This window comes from Phyllostomus discolor, chromosome 7, assembly GCF_004126475.2.
Source record: "Phyllostomus discolor isolate MPI-MPIP mPhyDis1 chromosome 7, mPhyDis1.pri.v3, whole genome shotgun sequence".
NCBI classification, from domain to species: Eukaryota; Metazoa; Chordata; class Mammalia; order Chiroptera; family Phyllostomidae; genus Phyllostomus; species Phyllostomus discolor.
The window spans coordinates 116,610,004-116,637,123 of record NC_040909.2 but is presented as its reverse complement, the minus strand read 5'-3'; the positions used below and the strand labels follow the sequence as shown (position 1 = coordinate 116,637,123).

At 39.1% G+C, this 27,120-nt stretch overlaps 1 protein-coding gene across 5 annotated transcripts in view; it reads right to left on the bottom strand.

The window, feature by feature from the left end:
• The window catches only part of OXR1 (oxidation resistance 1), a 376,616-nt gene that overhangs the window by 209,881 nt on the left and 139,615 nt on the right, over positions 1-27,120 (bottom strand). For 3 of the 5 annotated variants that reach the window (XM_036031343.1, XM_036031344.1, XM_036031345.1), the window contains exon 1: positions 22,956-22,996. The exons of the other annotated variants lie outside the window; for them this stretch is intronic. In XM_036031343.1, coding sequence (XP_035887236.1) covers positions 22,956-22,981 — 26 coding nt within the window. In that variant the 5' untranslated portion in view covers positions 22,982-22,996. Of the gene's footprint in view, positions 1-22,955; positions 22,997-27,120 lie in introns of those variants that run through there. 5 annotated transcript variants of the gene reach the window in all.

Below are 27,120 nucleotides of genomic sequence, written 5' to 3'. Positions count from 1 at the left end.
TCCACTTATTGAAGAGACTATTTTTACTCCATTGTATGTTCATGCTCCCTTTGTCCCATATTAATTGACCATAGTTATTTCTGGGCTCTCTATTCTCTTTCATTGATCTATGTGTCTGTTGTTATTCCAGGACCAAGCTGTTTTGATTATAGTGTCCCTGTAGTATAGTTTTATATCAGGTATTATGATCTCTCCAACTTTATTCATTTTCAAGATTGCTGAGGCTATTCAAGGTCTTTTTTTGGTTTCATATAACTTTTGGAGTATTTGTTTTAGATCTGTGAAATATGACATTGGGATTTTAATAGGAACTGCATTGAATCTATAGATTGCTTTGTTTATTGATTTTTTAGAGGAAGAGGAATCATGGGATGAGGAAGGGGGAGAAAGACACAGACAGAGGAGAGACACATACACACTGATCTGATCTCTCGGCTCCTACATGTGCCCCAACCAAGGATCAACACACAACCTACGTATGTACCCTGGTCTAACCCGTAACCTTTTGGTGCATGGGATGATACTTCAACCTACTGAGCAACTCGGTCAGGAGGTGTTCCCTCTTTTTCTTCACCTTCTTGCCATCCCTTTTCAACTACTTATCACATATAGCTTAAGAATTAATGAAAAGAAAATTAGTTCTGTAGCAACTAGTGTGAGAGAATGGAGCATTTCAGAAATTTAAAGCATTGCTACTACAGTTGTTAAAAATATAAAGAAGTCAAGAAGTAGCAAAATGCTTGTAATATACTAACATCACAACTCCTACACTTCTGCCTACATAACTAGCCAACTTCACAACTGAAAACATTGCACTGTAAATATGCCAAGATTACTTACATTTCTCATAGTGTTTCTTAAATATGTTCTTTAAATCAAGCAAAAAAAATCAATCTTTTGTGAGTAAATTCTCAAGTCCAAAATTTTGTATTCTCAGGTGCCATAAGCAGTTCAGGAATAACTATAAATTTCTACAGAATAAAACAGGTATAAATACTGCTTAAATTCACAACAACTTGGTCATATAACTAAATCCTGGTTCTTCTTACATCGAATCCATTTTATGTTCTTTTTGCATAACCCACTTTATGTCAATTCATTGGCCATCTCTAAATAATAAACATAAATATCTGCAAACGAGTCCTTCTGTGTTGGTGCAGGGAAGGTAACCTGGGCTGCCTATATGGCCGGGCAGGCTGTGCACAACGCAGTCCCGAGTGGCAGTGGCGCCACAGCACCCCCTGGGATTATGTAACGTGGCAGCTGTGCATGTGAATTCAGTTTATGTAACTGCTTCCTATTAGCAGCTGAGAAAGTGGGATGAGCAAATCTAAAGTGGTGCTGCAGAGGGCAATAACGACACAGTAGGTAGAGGAGACATTGCAGGGAGTATGTCAATAAGAACTGAATAAAAGATTTTGATTTATGATTCCATTAGTCACAGTAACATGAGAGCATGCATAATTATCAGGAGCATATGGTCAGCATCAATTACAAAAAATAATTTAAACATGCACAGTCCTTGAGAAGTTTACAATATAAGACAGACACTAACACAGTACTACTCAGGGCATGCACTGAATATTAGAGCAAAAAACTAATTATTAATATGACATTTTTTTAAAAGTCATGTAATACTAAGTTAGGATGGTATTGTAAAGTGATCAACCTAGAGGAAAGTAATGCCCTTTCTTCTCTTTTGAGGGGATGGGTATTGAATTGCTATTCAATGGAGCGTTATCTAAAACCTGCCAAAATCACCATAGGAATTGGATAAGGAACTTAAACTGTCATAGATTATTCAAACACAGTTCAATTTAATTCACTACTTTGGAAGTGTACACTCAAATATACACTCACCTAAAGTACACATTCTTCAGCTTTTCTGAGAAGCCTATTCTAAGTTGTAGAATAGGACACTTACAGGAAAACTTTTTCTTACTGCTAAGAGTTACAATGGATTTCTAATGAAAAGTAAGTAGTAGGAGAATTACATAAAAGCGCTTTCCTATAATCAAATTATTTTTAGAATTAATCATATACATTATGTTAAATTTAACTATTAACTATCTCAAAGGCATTGGGAACCTCCCACCAACCTCCTGTGCTAATTCACCCAACTCCAGCCTAAAATATTTTCTCTTTTTCTGAGTTTACAGAGTGAAGTGTTTATCTATAAACAAAGAATCTTTTCCAACCAATCCCTGTACTTCATCTTTTTTTTAAAAAATAGGTGTTCTTTCTGCTGAGTGCTTTCTTATCATTTAAATAAGAGAATTTAACCATGAGATATTTTTATTGCCCTTTTATTCTGCATTTCAATCAAGTGTGAATTAAAACAATCTAGCCAAACATCACGTTTGGAAGACCAGCTATCTATGGTGTGTCTACCCCCGACATAGCTTATGATTCCTGGCGCTGGTATTAACCCCAAACAATCAGTATTCGGAGTTCACATTCCAAACCACTGAAACCTGAAGGGTTCTCATAGAGATGTATTATAAATGTGAACAAAACCAACTCCATCTCTGTGTCCTGGGTTTCATTTCACTTTTAAGCTTCATGCTGTGACCTTGTAGAAACCTCGCTGTACACACCAAGCATAGCAAAGCCTTCTAGTTGATGATTCTCCGGGCTCTTTAAAATCTTGCCACAGATACCATTGTTAGTGATGACTGGAATGGCATGGCAATGGAGACAAACATCAAACTGGTGATACTATCAATCATAAAACAACCATCCCTCAAAAGACCACTGGGAGGTATGGCCCCTAGCACTACCGCATTCTTTGTCCCTTTGTCTCGTCAATCATTAGGACCTGGGCTATACGACAAAGAAAGTGCAGTGACAGGGATGCATAGTAGAGAATAATCTATGTGGAATGGCGGGGCATCTGTTCCTGTAAGTAAATGGCCCTGTAACAATGTCTATTATATTCTACGGAGTTACCTGCTTCATTTTGGGGTCTGAAGAAATTTCCTTGTTTCAATGGCCTCACACCTTTGCCCCACCATCAGACACCTGTCTTAAATTCACCTGTTTAGATTTCCATAAGCTTCCTGGGTCTCTGAATCTACACATCCACTAGTATGCTGCTGTCCATGATCATGTGCTGAAAAGCTTGGACCTCCCAAGCCCAACAGTCACAGTGAAGCCCTGTCACCTGGGGTGCCAATTGAACAGATAAATAGACAAGCTCTTTAGATTACACAACCCATGTTATCAGTCCTAGGGGAGTATTAGTCTGAAATTCAGATGAAATACTATCAGCGATATGTTTTTCTCACTGGGTTCATGATAGCACAGTACAACTACTCAATCAAACTTCTGCTTTCAAACTGGACGGCCTTTCTGCCTGCCACTGGTGGTGGTAAGGCTCATGTCAGCGGCTAAGAAAGACACAGGCAGAATGTATAAGAAAATACAGCCTTCTCATCTGATCTATCTCAACAGACTATTGAACAGATGAGACACCAGATGTTAAATGTATGGGAACAAATTGATAGGCAATTGCTCTAAAAGTATCGTAGTGTACTTTTAAAGTGTTTTTATACAAGTATTTTTTAGACTACTCAATTTCTGGAAAACAGAAATAATCCTCTTTAGAAATCTCTGCACTTCCCTCTAGAAATTAAACACTGTTAAATTCTAGTTTACTAGCATGCCCTTTTCCCCCCTATAGATTTGTGGTCATATCACATGGCTCTTTTTAGAGCCTTCTATAAAACAGATAGACATACACTTTGTGTTAAAACAAAGCCTGTACCATTATCTTGGGAGTTTATTATTTTACATAACAAAAGGTTACATTTCATTTCCTTTTAAACCTACAATCTAGTACTCAGAGCCCTAACATTTGCTTTATATTTCCAAAGAAACCCCAAGATGCCTAATGAGACCGTTGGCTGCCTAAATAAAACACATAGTTTAATAGTCTTTTCAAGTAGTGTTTTCAAAGGCACTGGGAGAAAGGCCGGTGTTGTGTGATGACTACCATCAGGATGCAGCGACATTCTTTGACCTTTACTTAATCACCATCATCAAAAGGCATGTACCAGGTGCCCAGTTGTGGCAACAGCTTATTTGTCCCGAGGCATTAAGTTCCATCCTGTTTTAGAGCTGGAAGAGAACTTGAGTGGTCATTTTATCTAACATGAACTTCAAACCAAGAATACACTAATCCATTCAGAGAGTTTTCTCTCCTTTTCCAAATGGTATATTTGTACCTTTCCCTGTCAATTACTTCATAACAAAGTCAACCAGACATAAGCAACGAAAAAGCAGATACAGCAGACTGTATAGGACCTATCAGTGATATATAATTTGGGTAATGCTAAAAACGAGTGGCTGAAAAACTACAATGCATGACCTGGTTAGGCCATTTGCAACATGACTTATTGTTGCGGGGGGGGGGACAAATAAACAACTCAACCAGACTAAGACCTCGCAGCACAAAGTTCTGAACAGCCTAAAACACGTGGGCCTCTGCGGCCCAGCCCTGAAGACCGTGTGGAGTGAGATTACTGACTCCTCTGGCCTAGTTAACAGTGAGCAATTCCTGAGAAATACAGTCACTGGACACTGACAGTAGATGGCAGACAAATGTGACTATTAACTTTAGAAGAAAACAACTCCTTGGAGTGACAGATCCCTGTGATTTAATTGTTTAAGTCCCTTCCGTGACCTGTACGCCTTGTAGATATGTCCCCTACAGGAACAATACATTTGTTCCACATTTTGAAGAGCATTTGTCCCTCCGCAAATTAAACTAATTCCTACTTGAGGGTTATAGTAAATAACTGTTCTTCTTATCAGTCAGCATACATTTACCCTCTTTCCTTGTCTGCTTCCCTATTTCCCTCAAAGAAACAATCTCTTTCCCCTCTCAGTCACGTGCTTCCAGGGAGCCTCACTCTACACCCCAGCCCCAAGGTGTGCACGTGCTCCAGGCCTAGCCCAGGCCTTGCACTTCTTCCTGTGGTCACAGCCATTGGTTCAGGAACGGGAATATGAGTTAGACCGCACCAGATGCAGGGAGGTACATGCTATTGTTTCTGGGGAAGTAATTCTTTTCCATTGTCCCTAAAACCCAGAAAAAGAGAGGGGGATTACTGCTGCCATTTTGTTAGCACATATGGACCAAGAGTAAAGTCAACGAAATAGGAAGTATTGACAGAAGATAGAAAGGAACCACATCTTGATGACATTTTTAAAGCCCTGAATCCAGAAGATCCTTAGATCTGGGCTTGTCGGTCTATATGAGCCAATAGCTTTTTTGTGTTTTATTTTGTTTAGCCATTAAAAAGAAACTTAATTGGCTTAATGATTTAAAATGAATGAAAGAGTAACCCTCTTGTAACATATGGGTTTCATGTGCTCTTCTTTTAATCTTTCATGCATACATATTTTCATAGTGAACACATCCAGTCAAATAGTGAGTAAACTATATACCTTGTTACCGTCACCTTAGCTTGATGGTGTTTGACGTAAAAGATTGTGTCTTACATGTCTTTGTATTCTGAAGACATCCACCAGTATCTTTTTATTGTGTATTCTTAACATAATGAAGTTATTCTGCCCCCATCTGTCCCTATGATAACTTCATTTCAACCACATTTCCCTGTTCAATGCTCTTCAGATATATCAGGCAGGCTCCCACCTTAGACCTTGTACTTCCTGTGCCTTCCCATAGCTGGGTCTCTCACTTCCTTCTGGTACTGACCTGGCAACACCTTCACAGGGAAGCTTCCCATGGCCAGAGCACCCAGAATTTACCCTGCCAGCACTTCCTACCTCCCTTCACTAATTTATTTTTATTCTTAGGACTGAAAAGTATTTAACATACTCTGTATTTTATTCAGGTATCTGCTCCTCCTCTCTCTGTATCCTCACTGAGGATAAGTACTTGTACATTTTTTCTTTACTATTTTATCCCTAGAACACAACATGGAGTAGGTAATAAGAGCTCATTGAAGGGATAAATGACTAGAGATGTCATAGCAACAAAGAAGAAGCCCGTGCTCAGTGATGCAGAACCGGGACCAGACAAGGCGTGACGATCCATGGGAACTGTGTAAAGGGGCATCTCCATCTCTGACATACACTAGGTGCCCAACGAACATTTGTTGAATAAATAAATTAATTGAAAATAAGGGAATTTCTTCCAGTTTCGGGATAAGTAAGACCTGCCACTAAACAACTATGATTCAATAATAAAAAAGGCCGTCGAATGCACTGCCCAGCGTCCTGCTCACTGACAGTGCCAAGGCCAAGAAACCCGGGGACACCGAAGGGTGGCTGTAGCAGACTGACATTTGTCATGTCAAAAGTTCCTCCACTCTAGGAAGAGAAAATAAGCATAATAGAAATCAAGAAACAAATGTTTTTCCTTTATGTCTTTAAAATTTTTTTAAATTTTTTTTTGTGCAAAAAAACACATAGGGCATAAGCCCCCTCTCTTCTCACAAATATACATATATAATCCACTAATTTGTGTGGTCTAGAAAGAAACAGCTTAAATTAATTTTCCCCATTGTTTAATTTTACTCTACTTAGTGTGCCATCAGTTTTCTCATCACAAAATAAAAATAAAAGTGCCCACATCACAAGATATTTGTCATAATAACAACACACAAGTGTTAACGCGATGCTAGGCTTGAAAATGTTGTGTAGAGCCTCGCGTGCGCTTATTATGCCCAAGGAAACACCTGTGGAATGCAGTACTTTCCTACAAAGCTTCTAGGTTCAACTCAGTAGGCTGCCATCAGACAAAACAATAAGCATATAGTCAGGGAATTTTAGAAAGTACTATGTTAAAATGAAATAAATATATAAGTAACAGAAAAAAAGACAAATAGGTTCACTTAAGTGTGGAGATAAACAGATGAGGCTCTGTATTCACATTCTGCGATGCAGAAGTGCCTATGGTTTACAATGAAATCAATTATATGTCGATACAGAAACTGCGATATGAGTACTGACTATTATCCTACCTGGCTGTTGCAGGCTTAGAGCTCAGGTTTCCCTGCATCTAATTCAGCACTCCACAACACAGCAAGCAAACATTTATGGAGCTCTTACCGTGTGCCACTATTGCCTGAAGTACTTCATAGGGACAACACAATGATGCTGCTGTTCTTACAATCCCTCCTTTCCTGATTGGCCAGTGGAGACTAAGGTAAATTAAGTAATTGGGCAAGGTTGCGCAGCTTGGAAGTGGCTGAACTAGAATCTGAAGCAGGACAAACTTCGGGCTGCAACCTCTCAACCTCTATGCTGCTTCTCCAGGCAGAACTAGATGGCCATCATGCAGTCTCTTCTCCTACCAAATTAGCTGGTGGGTGAAAAAAAATCTTAGCATAATGGTTCAGCACCTCCAGAGGGCAGCAAAAACACAAGTAAACATATCCTGTGTCTGTGGTATTAAAATTCCACCAGGAACAATTACTAAAAGGAACAATTACTAAAAGTGTTGGAAACACTGCCTTAGATGAATACCTAAGTGAACTTAAAAAATAAATGTTTACTTATGTTGTAAATTGAGAATTGATTCAATAAATCCCTGGTACCATAAAATCCCTTCTTATAGCCACTTAGGAGACTGCTACAGTTGAAGGTCACATGGAAGAATCATTGAAGAGAATCTAGCCTTATTAAGCCTGACAGGCAGTGTCTCTCCAGGCATTTCTTTTCCTGTCAGTCTCCTTGACTTGCTACTTTGTTTCCTTAAAGTGGATAAAGCAGGGGGTTGGGAGAACCGGCACTCAGTGAGGGTAGCAGAAAGAGCACAGGACTCGGAGGCAGAAGAGTGGAGGTGACTTCTATCAGTCATTTACTGGTACTGACAAATCATGTTTTTTTAAATCCCCTGGGTTTCAGATCTCTCATTAATAAAATGGAAGTAATAAAGAACAGGAAAAGCATAAATAACAAAATTTTACTTTTTAAATCTTAGGTACTATTACTATTGAAAGAGATGTAGGCGGTTGTGCTTATAACTAATAAAATACACTAATCAATTCAATGTACTTTTATATATTACAATGTTTGATCCTCAAGATAAGGTTGGATGGTCACTCCCAGCTTTCTTAATCACACAGGAAAAATTATGGTTCAGAGGGTTTAGTGCATTACCCCAAACCACAAAATCTGCAAGTGTTGGAACCAGGTCTTCTGATGGAGTGCTCTTTCCAGCAAATCTTTCTGTTAACTACTGGCACAGACTTAATGGTGGTAAATTTCATTGAGTTTCTAATATATTAATTGCTTTCGAACACAACACAAGGTGTGATGCTGAGAAAACAAGGACACATTCCCACCATGATGATGTTTATGCTGACTGAGATTCATTCTTCATGGGATGTTATGAGACTTATAAGTAGTTTACCCAAGGTCTTGTATTGCATTTGATATTTACTCAGAAAAGCAATGCATTTTCCCAAGGTTCAAGACAGGAACTGAAGCACATATGAGTGGGTAATGATTGAAACAGAGGTGGAAACATAAACTAACACATTCAATGAAGAAATACCAATTAAGAGATTGTGTTCCTTTTTCTCCACAACCTCTCCAACACTTACTATTACTTGTCTTGTTGATAACAGCCATTGTAACAGGTGTGAAGTAGCAGCTCACTGTAGTTTTGATTTGCATTTTCTGAATAGCTAGTGAAATTAAACATCTTTTCATGCATCTGTTGGCCATTTGTATGTCTTCTTGTGAGAGGAGTCTGTTCAGGTCCTCTATTGTTTGTGTGGTGTTGAGCTGTATGATTTCTTTATATATTTTGGACATTAACCCCTTGTTGGAGCTCTTGTTTGCAAATATCTTATCCCATTTGATTGGTTACCTTTTGCCCCACTTGATTTGTTTTGTTGCTGGTTTCTTTCTGTACAGAAACTTCAGTCTGATATACCGATAGTCCCATTCATTTATTTTTGCCTTTACTTTCTGTGCCTTTGGGATCAAATTTATAAAATCTTCGCTGAGACCAAGGTCCATAAGTTTAGTCCCTATGTTTTCCTTTCTGTAATTTATTGTTTCAAATCTTATATTTAGGTCTTCACTCCATTTTGAATTAATTTCTGTACATGGGGCAAACTGTAGTCTAGTGTCATTCTTTTGCATGTGGCTTGCCAATTTTCCCAGCACCATTTATTGAGGAGGCTTTCTTTTCTCCACTGTATGTTTTTGGCTCCTTTGTCAAAAATTATTTGCCCATATCACTGCTGGTGTGACAACCACTACGGAAAAGAGTATGGGGGTTTCTCCAAAAAATTTAAGATTAGAGTTACCATATAACTCAGCAATCCCTCTTCTGGGTATCTACCCAAAATGGCTTGAAAACCTTTATTTACAAAGACATATGTGCCCCTGTGCGCACTGCAGCATTATTCATGGTGGCCACAGCATGGAAACAACTAGTGACCTTCAGCAGAGGATTAGATGAAGAAGATACGGCGCATACACACGATGGAGTACTACCAGCCATTGGAAAAGATGAAATACTGCCATTTGCAACAACAGGGATGGACCTTGAGAATACTATGCTAAGCGAAATAGTCAGAAAAATCTAAAAACCACAGCATTTCACTCAGGTGAGGGATATCAAACTGAAACTTGTGGACACAGATAATAGTGTGGTGGTCACCAGAGGGAAGGAGGCTGTTGGGGCAGTAAAGGGTTAAGGGGGGCCAAATGTATTGTGACAGAAGATGACCTGACTCTGGGTGGCGGGCACACGATGCCATACACAGACGATGCATCACAGAATTGTGCACATGAAACCTCTATGCGAGTGGGGGGCAGGCTGGGTGGAGGGAGGCAAAGGGTAGGGGAAGTGGGACAACTGTAACAGCATAAATAATAAAACATTAAAATATTTCGGAAATAATAAAAAATGAAATATCAAAAAAAGAAACCTTATAATCTTGTTAACCAATGTAACCCAATAACTTTAATTTAAAAATGAAATAAAAAAGAAGTTCAACACAATATCTTACTTATGTGGGCACATTACCTAAAGCATAACAACCAAGGAAATGCCTGTCCTTTGGTAACCAAAGGTTAACCAAGTCTACTGTAGGACTGTGAGTACATGAATGCTGAGAAACTAACTTCATTTCTCTGAAACAATATCAAAATCTGCTAAGCTATTTGCAGAGGTAAATTTTTCTGGAACAGGGTATAATCCTGTTCCAAAACTGCTTTGTGTGAGACACACAAAATAGGCCGACGCACCACCCAACCAACAAAAGCCTGGCTGTGAGACCACCCAAGATTCTTCTATGTATTAGAAAAATAGTACATTAACACTATTAACTAAAAAGTAAATATGAAAGGGAAATAAGCCCATCAGTATGCAAGTCCCTTTAAAGTGAGTCAGTACCATTTTCTCTAAACATAAGCCTCAAAAATACAAGTTCATGTAATATTTTTAGGTGTTTTAATTTAGATGTTTCTTGAAGATGCGTATAAGTGAATACTGTGGTATTAGTCAGATCTGACTCACACTCATTAATGAGTAACTTCCTTTGATGCAATAGAAATACTCCCTAAGTTTTTGTGACACTTTGCATATATTATCTATTCTGATCTTCACGACAACCTGTGAGAGGAAATGTAGGCATTATTGGAGTCAATTTACAAATAAAGAAACTTAGAATCAGCAAGAATTCCATTGTCAGGCTTAAAATAACTGTAAAACCAATCTATTTAAAGCACATAGTGATGCTTGATTACACTCTGAAACTTCTATTTCATACATAAATATAAAAACGTAACTCATCATCTCCCAAAGGACATGATTCCTACCCTGGCCAGATCTGAATCAGAACACTTTTCCACATAGTGAGACAAAATCTGTTCACGTCATCTCAAAGCACCAGCCCTCATTTACCTGTGAGGCCATAAGGGCAACTCTAACTGCTCTGGGACAAACAGCTTCTCACATATGTGTACTGGGCTGTTATCTTCCCCCAATTCTTTCCTTCAGGCTAAATGGCCTACTTGTTCAACTCTTCTTCGTGTGTTCAGTATATACATACAATATGAAATACACATCTGGTATACATTTTGTATTAACCATCTTTTTTACATTAATCTGCATAAATAGGCCCCCAATACTGTATTTCTCTGTGAGTTTAAGCCCCTGGAGGTAAAACTGAATGTCATAGAATTGCATTGGTTTTCCAAGTTAATACATATTTGAGTGATTACTACATACCCCAAATTGGTTCAGCATCGATGGAAATACGTGGAACACCTATGGAACTATTATCAGTCAATTTATAGTCCAGTTGGAGATATCTAGTGTTAAAAGTATAATTTGCATTTATCGTCTCACACTTGCCAACATAGCTATCATCAAAATCAACAAACAACATGAACTGGTGAGGATGTGGAGAAAAGGGACCCCTTTTGCACTGTTGGTGGGAGTGCAGATTGGTGCAGCCATTATAAAAAACAGTACGGAAATAGCCCCAAAATTTAAAAATGCAACTGCCTTTGACCCAGCGATCCTACTTCTGGGAATATATCCGAAGGAACCCAAAACACTAATTTGAAGGCACATAAGTAGCCCTATGTCCATCACAGCATTATTTACAATTGCCAAGATACATAAGTAGCCCAGGTAGATAAGTAGATAAAAACAACTGTGGAACATACACAATGGAATAGTACTCAGCCATAAAAAAAACAAGGGAATTTGACCCTTTGCAAGAGTATGGATGGACCTGGAGAGTATTATGCTAAGTGAAATCAGCCAGTCAGAGAAAGACAAATACCATATGATCTCACTCACGTGGACTCTAAAGAACAAACGGCTGTAACATGTAAGACAGAGACAGACTCACAGATGGAGACAGGCTGACAGCTAAGGTGGGGGAGGTCAGGGGGTGGAGGGATTGAGCGAAAAGGAAAAAGGACCTATGGACATGGACAACAAAGAGGTGATTGCTGGAGGTAGGGGGGTATAAGTAGACTAAATGGCAATGGGAAAATACGATAAAAATAAAACATAGAAGTATATGAAATAATCCAAGTAAATTTAAACACATCATCTGGTGCTAATTATGACTGCAACAGGAATTAATCCCACACAGGTCACATAGGTCACGATTGCCATTGCCTTCTGCTGGCAGGCATTGCTGAGAGATCACTGCACTGAATGCCAGCTCTGGGTTCATGGTCAGAATCCCTCTCGGGGAGGAGTACCTTAAGAGAAGTAACTAAAGGTAAGCTTACGGGTTTCCAGTGGAGTTCATTTATACAACGTTCAGCATGCTCTTGGATAACTGAGAAAGTACCTTAGATGTGCTCATCATAGTTTTTCTCAGAATTTATTACTGGTTTTTCTGTGGTTATAGGTTATTGTTACAAGTTCTATAGAAACACTTTTTTTAAAAGGGGGATTCCTTGTAAGAAACTTGACTGGTGATAATAACTTGCTTTAAGTAAAATTCCTCGATGTCCCAGTGAAGATAGAATTAATACTCTTCATTTTCAAGTCTCTAAATTTAATAGTTGTTTGGCCACAAAAATCACAGAAAGACCTAAAAAGACCTCTATAAAACTAAGAATACTATGGGGTGCTTTTCTATTTTCACAAAGGAGACAGTAAAGAGAACAGTTAAACTATCTTTTCCAAGGTCACGACTATAGGCACACACGGACACACGCATTTAGTATGCTCAGCTACTTCTCTGTGTTTCTTTGGTAGGGACACAGTTTATACAAGCTGAGCCTCAGAGAATGTGACATGTTAGGTGATGTTTAATCAGAGTGAGTGGCGCTTTCTTCACAAGACCACTGGTGGCAAACACTTCCATTTATGCCACTACAACAATCCCATCTAGTGAATATAAGGGGTAAGGGGTACAAACTCAAAAGAGGCAAAAAGCAACAGCCTAGGGGCCGTCTGCTCTGCAAGACAAGAGGAGGCATCGGCCTTTCTGAGTATGTTCCCACAGCGCACGTAGCATATACCTGCACCTAGGAAATACTTGAGTTTCTGTGAGATAAGGTTGGCTCATCAGCCATTAACTTTTCTTAGGCCAGGGCACATGGCGCTACATTCTACGTCAGGGAAGAATTCTGCCTTATAGAAAGCCTCGCCCTTAACGAGACATGTTAAGGAGAACATACCCAGCACTTTGAACCATCCCAGCAGAGTGCATGCTTATTAACTTACTTCTACAAAGTGAAAATAATTACACAAATTGCTTCACCACCAATGAACATGATTTTGCCTAGACACAGGGATTAGCCACATTTAGAGGCTGCTTTTAAGCCCCTTTACCATCGTCAAAAATGCTTCTGAAACCAAGGCGGTAGGTGGCCTTGACCTGGTATACTTGACTTGGTACCAATGTTTCCAAAATGCCAGGCAAGCGTGAAGGAAATATTCCAGCTCTCTGAGTCTCGTAAGCCTCCACTCTGCTGCCTTTCATGCAGTCCCCAGATAACCGGAAGCAGAATACAGGGCAGTGTGAGACACATTTCTCATACATAAGATGATCATGGTTTAATCCTGCACTTGGAGTGCACTTGGAAATGAAGGCGGCCCACCCTGAAGGACGGGGAAGCCTCGGATGGTGCACTGTAAGTCTTGGCAGATATTTCCAGGTGTCAGGAAATTCTGGGAGATTATTCATTGGGTCCCTTTTGACTTATGAAGGCACTAATTGGGAGCACTGGTGTCAAAAGTAAACTTCAGGTTGAGTTTCAAGTGCCAGGTTGGAATCCACCAAGCTAGGACCACCTCTGCCTTCTCAGCCACCATGTTTCTTGTGCCTAGGACTGTGTCAGCCCAAGTAGGCACTCAATATGGACTTTACTTTCAATGGAGTGAATGCATAGATGAGTGAATGACTATGATGAGTTGAGAGTCCACTCTACCTCCCCTTGATTTAGCACATGCAGCACAGCTGGCTTGTGACGTTGGGTGAATAATGAGGATGGACTATGATGTCATTTCCGGCAGCCTTCAGTATATCACAATAAGTCGATTTTATTAAATTAAAATTGTTTTTAGCAAAGTCAAAAGTCTGCACTGTGGCAACTGATGCAACAGGGAAAACCAGGCATGTAGTGATGAGGCCATGTCATTATAGACACATTAAACTAAATGATCAGCAGATACGCTAGGTCTTGGGCTTTTCAAGATATGGGCCTACCTGCTGCCTAGTGAAAGGCTCCTGAATAGGTGAGAAGAGGGTTAGGAAGAGAGATTACTCCTCACATGTGGTGCCAGAAACCCAAGCTGTGGCAGAAGAAAAGCAAGGTGGCTGCCAGGCAGTTCTCTCGCTCACCTGCATCCCAGTGGCTGCCACCTCCAGGGACTGGCACGCTGGAGGTATTCAGTATATAGCTGTGATCAAATGTCTGATATCTACTGAGATATCAGATGAGTATATCCTAGCTTAAGAAGAGGAGAAAGACTAAAATTTTTTATGAAAATTGCCTAAGATATGTGATAACAATGCCAGTCAGATATCTTAGCCACTTAGGGGTCAATTTAATGATGCATTTTTATGTAAAATGCATACAATAAATACAACTGCAACTCACAGGAAGAACACACACACATGCACACACACACACCCATTTATTTGGTCTCCTGGATTCCTGAATCTCCATTCATTCATCTGCTGGTCCACCTGGAACTCTATTAAGAATCCAATTGAGAGAGGGTCTAGGCAGAGGAAGTGACTAGGCTCCAGAGGTAATAAAGTAGATGCCTAATTTATTGTTATGAAGTTTATCACAGGTGGATGTTCTAGAGGCTACATGAGCTATAAAGAAAAAAATGCAGGTGAAATTGTCCTGTGGAGAAATAAGTCACAATAGCCCATCGAGGTGGAGTCAATTTGTCCCCTTCCTTCATACTACATGGTTGCTATTAAATCACTTCCAACATAATTATTTTATCAATAGGAATAAAACCAGACAATGGTGCTAGACGCATTCAACTTCAATTATTTGATCACTTTGTCAAGTTTCCTTCTTATTGTGTAAATATCCTAATGCTTTTTAAAAAGTAAATGATGCTCATTCTGCTTTTGTGAAAGACCTAGACGAAGCCCAGAAAATCCTTCACGAAAAGCTTGTTCAGGAAACAGCCACTGTTTCATTTGAGTGTGACTGTATGACTCAGGGAATACACTGAAGAATCGTCAGAGGAAGCAGGAAGTGGGTAAGGTTCAGGAGGACGATATCTGTATTCTATTCCCAGCTACATCTCTGTCCTCTGGGTGACCTAGGATGACTCACATCTCTCTTTCCGAATGCTTGCAGTGACTCAGAATTGTTTCAAAAAGTCTTCTATTTAATTCTATACCACACAGATCATTTCCTCTAGAAAGCAGACGAGATTATCTTTTTTAAGCTCTTCCCTCTATCTGTATTCAAAGTGACGATTAATTCCCCATGTATAAAGACTGAAGGGAAATGCCATTACATTTGCAGTATTTGATAGTGAACAAACTCATGATGAAAATTTTCTAGATAACATTTTTTCAAAGTTTCTGAATTATGCAACCTAAGAGCACTGACGTTTACAGGCTAGAATTTGGGAATCAGTCCAGGTCTGCCAGGAAAACACTAAATATATCTTCTGTGGTATCAGATTCAGTGGATCATAGTCTAGAAACACGTATTCTCAAATTGCTGTATCTACAGAAATCACACAGAATCCAGGCAATCAGACGCAGTGGCCCCAGACTGCATTTCCACCCAGTTTCCATGTGACTGATACAGCTGGACCAGACAATGTTTTTGGTGACACTGTTCCAGAGGGCCATCACCTGTTCCTTTGTCAGTATCTCTTTGAGAGTTATGTCAACATCTATAAAGAGAATGACTCATGGCTAACATTAGGGATTGGGACACAGAGTCTTCGTTTTGACAACTGTTCATGAGATGAGGAGAGATACTTTTAAAGGACAGGCATTTGACCTTGGCTAATGTTTTTTTTTTTTAATCAAGAGACAATATTTCAACTGAAACTTTAAATTTGTTCCTAAAGATTCTAAAATTGCTTCCAGTTCTTATTTTCAGGCTCTGACCTCTGGTTAATTTTAGTGTAAAAACTATGATGAAGTAAATGATAATTTATCAATAGGTCATACAGTCTTGATGAAATGTATGCAGACACTGGGTTTGAGAGTTTCTACTTGTTTTGTAAAACATAGACCTTGGCCAATGCAGACTTAAATATCCTGACTAAAGCAAAATGTCAAGTTCTTTGTTAGATGGTGCTTGGTGGAGGGCACCAGCAATAGTATTGGGAGTCTTCCCAGGTCAGTTCTGGAACATTGTTCTCTCCTTCCATACTAGTCAATTAGAGGAATGAGACAAATTATATCTATTCAAGTATTATCAAAAAATAACTATGTGCAAGCAGCAAGAGCACAGAATACCACACGGCTGCTCCTTATCCCGGGCCACACAGTCTAAAAACCCAAGAGAACTGTTAAATGGGTGCGTGCAAGATGTCAGTGGCCATCAAAGAGGTAGAAACTGAGTCCATTTGGGAAGTGAGGAAGGCGGACTTGGATATGGCATTCAAACTATATCATGAAGGACTGGCATTGATTTGAGAACAGAGAAGAGAAAGTTATTCCACATAGAGTGATTAGGAAAAAAATGCAATATCAGAGTTGGGAAAAAAAATCTATCCTGATTTACAAAATCTCACAGTTAAGAGTAAGAGTGTGCGAGATTGAGTGCTAGAGAGAGCGCAGCAGCGCAGATGGGGGTGGGGGCAGGTGAGTGACAGCAGACACTTACTCCATGCACATGTTCGCGTCAATTTCATCAGCTCTGATATGTACTTTATTTTGTAAACTTTTATCTACTCTGAAATCAGGATGCAGGTAGCAGTTATGATGTTGTCACTACTCGTGCATGCACACAAAAATCTGCAAAGTAGGTACCAGCAGCTTGGAATAGAATGACTATTTTAAGAAATGCTTCCCCACTAATACTCCTGATGAAACAGAAAACAATATAGTGTGAAACAAAACACTGATCTGAATGACTGTGAGGGGCAAAGAGATTCAGAAAAGCCAGGCTTTCATTGTAAAGTTGTATAAATGACCTTAACCCATTTATTTTTGCTTTTTACTTATGCCCAGGAGTGATAGATCATAATTTTTTTTCTGAGGAAGTTTAAAAGTCTTTCAGTATGAATGAAATACAAATTTGAAGGGTTATAAGAAAGAATGAATTTTCCCATATTTTAATTTGCAGGTATTTTTTTCTTGGTGGTACATAAAATATTGTTGTGTTTTGTCATGACTGGCATCTCATATTTGCACATGTGCATCAAGGCTGAGGATGTGCCAAGCAAGCACCATGCCAGGTGTCGGGGACATAACGATGGGCAAAACATGCTGCGTCCCAGAGCTCACACTGAGTCCGGGCTGCAGACTTGAACGCTGGGCTGAAAATCCCAGAGTATGTTTGATAATAGAGACCCTCGGGGGGCTTAAGAGCAGAGATGATGTGATCAGATATGTTTTAAGGAAGTTAACTCCACCCAGCAGTTACACACAGGAAGAAGGCAGGAAAGGGGACTGGTGGGAGAGTGCCTATTTTGGAAGATCTTGAAATAGTTTGTGTGAGATGTCATGAGGGCTGAATGAAGGCATGGCCATGGGCAGAGCAAGAAAGAAGAGTATTTGATCAACATGATTCTCTGAATGCTTATCATCATGACCAGAGAAAACCAGCAGATAATTTAGACTGCCTTCACATTGCTGGAAACACAGTCGTACAGCATTTGTGAGCTATTTGATCATCAATAGATCTTTCACTTTCAAGTGGTACATACACTTTAGCCTCATATCTCCTAACAGTGAAGGCAGGGCACCATGGGAAGCTCTGGGAATGCAAGGAAGAATGGAGTCTTCCAAGATGAAGGGAAGACAGACACCAACAGGGGATGTGATTACACCAATATGATTGTGGGCAGGGATAGAGGGGTGCAGCAGGCACTGGGAGAGCATTGCCTGGTCATGGGAACAATCTCCAAGGCAAGCCACATCTGACCAGTCACTTGAAAAAGCACAAAGAAGCCACGAAGGACAATGCAAAGGAGAGTATTCCAGGAAGAGCAAAAATGCACAGCTGAGAAAGAACAAAGCACATTTAGACCAATTTTCAACACAGGAATGTGCCTACAGACAGTGGGGAGAGACACGGGAGCATACAACCCAATGGGACTTACATCACATTAAAGGCCTTCACTTTAGTTCCAGAGCACTGCAGACCCACTAAGGAACGGACTGTATTTCAGTTTACATAGACCTTCACCATGTTTTCACTCTAAATTAGATTACAGAAAAAAATAACCACTAGGAAGAGTTTCATCATGTTTCAAAAGAAACAATAAAAAGCAAGGGATGGGGTTTCTAGTATGTCCTCACTGAAGTATGCAATTAATTTAAAATGCTTCTCAAAAAGTGAAATACCAGGAACAGTAAATTGGTAAATTGACCAATTTGACATTTTCTTTCTCTCTGAGTCCAATATCAAGTGGAGAGGGAGGCCCTGCTTTCAGAATTAGTCTGTGATGCACTTTGATGTAATAGGAAGAAAGGTTGTTTACAGACACAGAGTGGCCTGGAGATCTTTATTATAAAGATAACAAAATATGGGGAAATTTTCATTCATTAGAAGTTTCTTTTATATTTTTCAGGGTAGTACCAAAGCAAGCAAATACATAAAACAATTTAACTTCAACATTTTGGTTTGCTGTCCTGTTTACAGCCTAGATTAAAAAATACTGCTGTCTTTGAGTTCAGAGTTGCAATGGGTTTCACAAACTTGAGAAACTGCTCCCAGGGAGCAGTTATATGCTGTATAAGGAGCTAATATGCTCCTCCTTTGGAAGTTCATGGGGTTTGGCACCCATCTTACAGCATTTTGAAGTTACCGTTGAAGAATAAACCCCTTCTTTGTCCTGAGTCTTTTAGACACACTTGACCTTGTTAGAAAGAAATCAAATGCGGTCAGAGTCAGGAGTTAGACCACAGTCTGTGTTTTATATGAGAAATGTTCCAAAATATTTGTAAGACTCTGGGACCCTAAAGTGAGCACGCAGTGGGCATGCAGTCAAGCATGCCCCCTTTCCTCAAACCACCTCACGTCCTCATGTGTCCTCATGTCCTGCTGTTCAAGCATGTGTCAGCCCTCCTGATGTCATACCATACATGCTATTTACACATGTGACTCCATGTCAGCCACTAACCTGTAAAACTCTGGAGAGCAAAAATCAGATTGTATTCAGTTTCGAATCTTCTTGTAACAAAATGCCAAGTGCTTCCCCGCAAAAATATAAAAATACCCTAAAGAAATCTTTACTGAACTAAATTACAATGTATGTACAATATTTACATTTTTTTATTGCTGGTCTCTAGAGATATAAGCATTTCTAGAGAACAATTAAAATTCTACACTATATACAGCTTTGTTTCTTTGTGCTATTTTTAAATCATTCATGTTCCAACCAGCATACTTCAGCATCATCAAATCCAACATCTGAAAAAACATTCCTATTATTCTGAATCAGAAACAATTGTTATAGAAATTGCTTTGCAACTGAGCAGGTTTTGAAGTGAATGATTATATGTACACAAACTTTCTGAAAATGTCAAAATTATAAGAACAAATCCTCTATTCAGAATAGCTATGTTTAAAGGATAACTACTCTGATACATTTTCTGGACAAGTTTTTGTTTCCCCAGTGAGTAGAATTCATCTGTACGAATAAAATATACATTAGAGCAGTGTATATATTTGTAGGATTTCCAATATCTAAGGAACTCAGATGTAGCCTCAGATTCCACGTGGTCCAGAAGAGAACGTTCAGAGTACCAAGGTTAAAACGCATTCTTAGATGACTGCATTCTTGTCATCACCTTCAGGGCATTTTTTTTTGCACTAAACCCTGAGCGAATAAACAATGTAAAATTTCTTTCAGACATTTATGATGTAAATACAGTTGAGCACTACATCTCCAGCTTTGATGGGCTCCACAGGAAAACAAAGAATGTTCCTTTTTTTTTCAGTTCCCGATCTTGATGGGAATAGCACTGAAACTCACTCTGCTGCTTTACGGAAAATACTGCCAGCACTAGAGGCAGGAAAAGTCAAGAAAACAGCTTGATGAGCTGCTTGTTCTCGAGAAATAGGAAAATGAGGAATTACTTTTTTGAGGTACAAAGGGCAAGTACTAACCATAGATTTACTTTGTTTTCAACCTTGTCTTTTAAAAAAAAGATCCTTAAAAAAGAAAAAATCTCTTTCAGGGTACTGTAAAATGGAAAAATAAAAGCATTTAAAGAATAACTCTCCTCAAGGTACTGGAGGTACTGAGGTGGCTTAAAGATTTAATTCCACACAAAATACAGTGAGCTGCTGTTGCATCAGCCATGGAACACATTCTTATGGAGAATATCCGAGGTTGAATATTTCAGAGCTGCCTGTCCTTGTTTATTGTTTTGATTGCTTCTGTTTTCCTTTTCCAATCCAAAGTTTAGAACTGTGATAATTCAGTGTTCTTCTTCCTCCCATCAGCAAAAATTTAATGGTATATAAACATTTCGATTTTTACATTTCCTAAGCCATTCTAGTTTGCTTCAAAGAATCTAAACTTAAGATACTACATTGAAACAAACGTAGGATATCAATAATAGCCTTTGAGGTGACAGGACATTTTAAGAAATGTGCACTTGGGATGTAGCCAGGCATAATTTGGGTCAAGAAAATTGCCAAGAAACTGCAGTGTTACGAGGAATGTCTTTGTTATCAGACCTTAGCTTAGGCTAAAGGACCTGGCTCATTCACTCTTTCTGTCAGGTGTCTATTTCAAACACTTAGGCAACTGATCACTCACTTATCTGAACATCTATCATATCATGAATAAATTATGGTTCAATTCATGATAAAATATTATGCACCAACACAAAGCTGAGCCATGACTCTGCTGGCCTGGCGTTAGCATCACTCTGCTGTGACATGTCAACTGGTGAAATACCAAACTTCAGAGTGATGTTTATAGACACCGAGAACACTAGAGAACAATTAAAATTCTACACTATATACAGTATATTTTTATTTTTGTCTAAAAACGTGTATGCACGTGGGAAAGCATATCTATGTTTGCTGTTTAAGCATGAAAAACACATGCAAGGATAATCTCCACTGCCAGGAAAGTAGACTTTTAGAAAGGGGATAGGGCTTATTTTTTTCTTTGTACATTTTATACTGTTGTGTTTGTATCAATAAGCACATATTCTGTCCTTTGAATATCTAATAAAGAAAGTGTTAAGTGAAGTTTAAAAAAATTGATCTGGGGTTGGATTTAATTTTTTTCTTTTAAGCACCCAGCTACTATGGACTCCAATGCCATCATTTACTAGCTGTGTGATGCTGCGAAATTTATTTGCCTTTTTTATACCTCAGTATGCAAACCAGAACAATAGAAATAACAATACTGATCACAGGAGTGGTTGTGATAATTGTGTTAACACATGTAAAGCACTGAATGGTGGCCTCTGCTAAATAATAAACATCATCATCTAGTATAAATGGTTGTACATCAGGGCTATTTCTAAAGAACTAATTTGCTAAGGTTTCTGGATAATGCTACTGGTTTTGTAGCCAAAGCATATTCTATGTAGATACCTGCTTTTGGCTCAGAACTTTGGATGGTTTTAGTCACTTAAATATTGATGGAGGAAGGTAAGAACTGCAAGTTTTTCTTATTATTTAATGAAGAGTCAAAAGTGATCAAAGGGGGTAATACCTATTGAAGCTGGTTAATTTTAATTAGGCAATTTCAACCCCTAAAAGACCTCTATAATTCAGGCAGAAACTACCAGTATATATTTCTAATTTAGTTTCCAGATAATTGTGGTTTTCTGGCTTCCAAGATAAAAATCGATGTTCAGCTATAAATGTCAAGTCAGGCAGCAGAATGCTAATTAAGTAATCTGATTAAATACTCAAGCTTCAAAAATTACATTTTTCTCTCACCTGCCCACCTGTGAACTCAGCATCAGAGGGAAATAAAGCTTTCATTATCTAAAACAATATAGTAATGTGTAATAATTTTGATACTTGAATGATGTTAAACACTATCAATTTTCTGTTGTCTACGTCGTACTGAAATAAAGAAAAAGAAAATGCAGTATTGTAGTGTTTTTTTTTTAAAGAGAGAGAATTAGTGAGTAAAAGGAGCGACTTTACTTCTGGGATGGAAGGCGAGTTCATGCACTCGGGCCGTCGTCCCTGATGCTCTAGAATGATCCCTCGGGTACCACCCGTGCCCACATGCAGCTGAAAAGCAAGAATATCCAAGACATATTCTATACTGTGAAACCTACACCACTGTTGCTTTAAAATATAAAGTGCTTGAAAAACCATTATTCTCAGAAAAACACAAAATCTCTCATGACTTGTTTTTTTTAAGTTATTTTAAGATGATTTTAAATAATAGATTAAGCTAAATACAACATACTAAAATATGTAAGTGCTTAAGATACTTTTAATGGAGAGTAAAAAGGATAATTATCTCTCCATGTCCCTTAACATCATTTAAACCACACAAGAAGAGGTTTAGTAAACAACTGGTAGACATAACATTAAAAAATGACAAAGCGGTATGGTTTGGAAAGGAATCAGATGTAATGGATACAGCAGACCGAGCGTGTCGGAGGGTTTCCCTTTCTTTAATACTCATGCCCCTGGCAGCCTGCCCTGCTCATGGTCCCATTTCACCAGGAAACAAATAGCAACAGGCATCCATCTGGTTGGTCCCATGAACACAAAGATTTGGTTCCCCACGAGCACAGAAAGCAGAACTCTATTTGATAATGGAACTAGGAAACGTTTCTTCATAATAACAGAAGAAGTAACAGCAGGTGAAGCTGGTAGATCCCACCTACCCTGGGCTGTTTTTGTCCTTCGTCATTTCTGCGCAGGCCAGAGGCAACCTTATAGCCTTGTGGGAGCCAGTCGGATCTGATGAGGTTCTGTTACTAGTGAGGCGGGTATTTGACGTCTGGCAAGCTCCTCCCATACCTCCTTATTGTCAGGCAGGCTGCTGGGGGAAGGGCTGGCACGCTGAAAAGCAACTAAGGAAAACGAAGATCCCAAACTCCACAGAGCAAGCTTTGAACATGACGTTTAGTGAGTACAACAAAGGTGGGTGTTAAACGCAATTGGTCTTCAGTTATGTATGTGGGAAATGTGCATCTACAAGTGTATTTTTTCTTTGCAGCTCATCATTTAAACCAGACAATAAGATGTGTTAGTGAATGCTAGGTAGCGCTGCGGTGGAACATCTTTGTAGCACGCCAAAAAAACAAACAAACACACCCACATTGGTGATTTAGAGAGAGTGCCCATATCAGACTTTTAACCACCAAAGAATACAAAAATACTGATGTCAACACCATTGTAACTATAATTCGTTGGGTTCTTGCTATGTGCTAGGCGACGTGGTAAGTACCAATGCATTATTTAATCTGTCAGTGGCCTGTGAGGCAAGTACTATTCCTATTTCCACTAAACCGAAGAAAGAATGGAAATCAGTATGGTTGCAGAAACGTAGTCAAGGTCAAATAGTAAATGGCAGAGATGGAATTTGAACTCTATCCTTTAAGATCCCAAAGACTAGCTTGTCGACCACTTTACCACACTCCCCTCACCTTCACATCACCAGAATATTCTTCCTAAATAGTAAAAGAAAAATAATTAGATAAGGTCGATTTGGTAATTTAATGTGAAGCACTACCATAATTCTCGGTTACTGTTAAACTAATACCTCAAAAAGTTTAAAATGCCTTCAAAAAACATTTAACTTTTAATATATTTTCAAAATCTGAAATGTGGATGGTAACATTAAAAATGGAAATATGAGCTCTGGCCGGGCAGCTTTGTCAGTTGGAGTGTCAGCCTGATACACCAAGGTTGCAGGTTCGCTCGCTGGTCAGGACACAAGAAGAAGCAACCAATGAATGCATCAGTGAGTGAGCAACAAATCAATGTTTTGCTCTTTCTCTCTTTCCAAAAAAAATCAATCAATAAAAATTTTTAAAAAATGAAAACAATCCTTAGGTATCATTTACCCAGCATCGTAACAAATGGAAGCAGCAAAAAAAGTACAACGTCATTTAATGGTATGTTGAGGGTGGGATAAAAACTTAGATTTCTTCCACCAGAGATCATTGTAAAAATTTAATTTCCAAGTAGAGAAACTTCCTATTGATTCAGAGAAGCCATGGAATAGGATAAACCCAGGGCATTTCCACACCTTGACTTGCGAAGAAAAGTAAAAATGAGTTAGAGCAGTTTCCTCAGAGTATAAGCCAATCTGCCAGGAAACCACATTTGAACACACAAGGTGTCTGTCTACCTTGCTGATTTCTAGAGATAACGGCAAAAGGGAATGAGCCACCTTTCATCACATTTATATTTTCCGCGCTTATCCATCTGCTTGACCTGGAGAAGAAAACCGTCATAAAGCCAACCAACATTTCATAGCTGAGTGAGAAGGGGCTCTCTTGCTTCCCCTGCACACACTAGGGTGTGAAAAATATGCCTAGACTGTGGTCTGGTTAATGCTTCTGTTTTCTGGAGTCCCAACCCCAGGAGAAACGAAGGCCAACTTGCTTGTAAGGGAGGACTTCATCTGGTCCAACAAAAACCCGCATTTTTGCCACTTTCCTTTCGAAGAAGCTACATTTTTGTTGATTTTGAGAGGAGCAGTGAGAGACGACTTAGTATGCACAGAAATTCGTCCTAAGGTTTCATTAAACTATGATCCAATTAGCATGACAGTCCTTTTATTTCTTTCCTTAGAATTTTTATTCAGGTAAAATCTGATTAAGTGGATGTCTAGAGTAAACTGAAAAGGTAAATGAAGTCTAGAAAAGCCAGGGACAGCAATCAAGGAGGATGTTCCATGTCTTGGCAAAAACGAGGAGAGGGCACAGGGGAACCAGGCAAGGTGATAAGGCTGGTCTTCTAGCTCAGGCTGCAGCAGTGCCATCTGGGGGTGTTGCCCTGAACCATGCCCAGTTACTAAGGAGCAGTTCCCAGCCGATGGGCACCAGGCTGTCAGCCTCAGAGTCCTGCAGATGCATTTGCCTGTGTTTGGATGGACGTAAAATTTAGCAGTGAGGCCTCATGGTACTTTTTACCTCTTTGTTGTTAGTTTGTCTAGTGATTCAGGGTTCACCTTCTCGGGTATTTAGTGCCAAAATAAGCCTCTTAAATGACTACAAACTTGTCAGCAGCCCATAAAGTTACGCTAGAAATGAAGTAAGTGAGATCAGCATGTCTGTTTTCTCTACTGCATGGCAGGGCTCTTTAATAACAGGAAAGCAGGTGGATGTTATCAGATCTGCTTTAGTAGTTTCCATTTAATTTCCTATAAATGAAGGGCTCTGTCAGTAGACTCATTAGAAAAAGGATTTAGAAACATCAGAAAAAGAACTCTTTGAATTCTTAATGCCTATCACCCAAGGTCATATATAAGATATTTTATATTTGTTCTTAAACACTGCAATCTTTATTAAATTCTCCTAATTTTAATATCTGTATGGTATATATAGATGTTGTTTGAAGGTGTACACATAGAAATTTTCTACAAGAAATTTGAAATGAAATGTTTCAAAAGATTGTTTCTTTTTTTAAAAAAAGTCAAAGAGGAATGGATATATTTAACAGATATTTGTAAGTCCAAGCTCAGCTGTAAACATAAATGATGGTTAAGTTATACTGTGGGGATGTCATAAATGAGAGGGCACTATTTCATACACTGAACCTGAGACGCCATTGGTGAAAAACACTGGTCATCTAACATGCTGTGCTCACGTTCTATTTCAATTTGGCACTACTTTATATTTTACTATGTTTTTCTAAGATGAAACATAAACTTTTATTACTATTTTATTACTAATAATTCCAACTGCCAAGTATTGTTTTCAACGTTGTTCTTTAACTGCCTATATCCAATGACCTCATCACTTCACCCCAAATCCAGTGCCTCCTTGAAAAGAAACAAGTGAGAGTAGAAAGCCTGGATAGTAATCCATTCATCTATGGACTGATATTTTTAGATGCAAGCTTGGTCGACAGTAAAATTTAACAATCCAGTTTTATTGAGTTGGAAATTATTCTGTCACCTGGATCGAGAAAGAAATGAAATTCTCTTTTTACTCTTAACTATACACCAGATAATTCAAATAACGTTCACTTACTGAAATCAGCAGTGCTTCCAGCATAGAGAAAGAAACGCACATTTTCACTGTGCTGACCGCCCGGTGGCATTTATTAGTATTAAGGACAAATTGTGCGGTACTCCACATGGCACCCCTGAGCACAGCTGTCCAGGAGATGCCGCACTGCTTTTTTCAGAGCAGAGCTAATGTCCCCCAGCTTCTGGGGGATCGGGTGTGGGTGCCAGTGTAGGGACAAACCAATACATTATAAATCTATGATAATCCAGACAACACCTACTCTTTCTTAAACTGGTGTCCATTCTGCATACTATCAGTGCAGTCCCATAGATGGGGAGCACTCCCGTGAATCCCCTCTGTGACAGATATTTTCTCCATTTTAGTACAAATGGAATTAAAATGTCAATTATTCATGTCTACAATAGTCATAGATTTATCTATTATAAGAGATTGAGAAATTATCTCACGATGTATTTTAAACAATTACCTAGAGATGAAGATCAGCATAAAGGGTAAGAAGTACTTCAGAGTTTATAAATCTGAATTTGAACCCGGACTGTGACACTTCCTAGTATTGGATCAAAGGTACATAGGATGGATGGATGTTACTTTGTTTCATTTTTCACCCAAAGGTCATCCCCATGTCTTTTGGGGGAAGGCACAATGTACCACTTCTCTCCACGGGTTTGAGTTGTGCTGACCTACTTTCCTGCCCAGAGGGAGCATGTGATTCAGGCCAGGCCAACAAGGAAAATGATACTGAATTCCAGAACTGTGGAGGAACTGCAGGGAGAGGCGGCATGGCTGGTCACTGGGGACTGGAGAGCTGAGTGGGTGTGAGCAGGCAGCTGTTGGAAGCCATTCA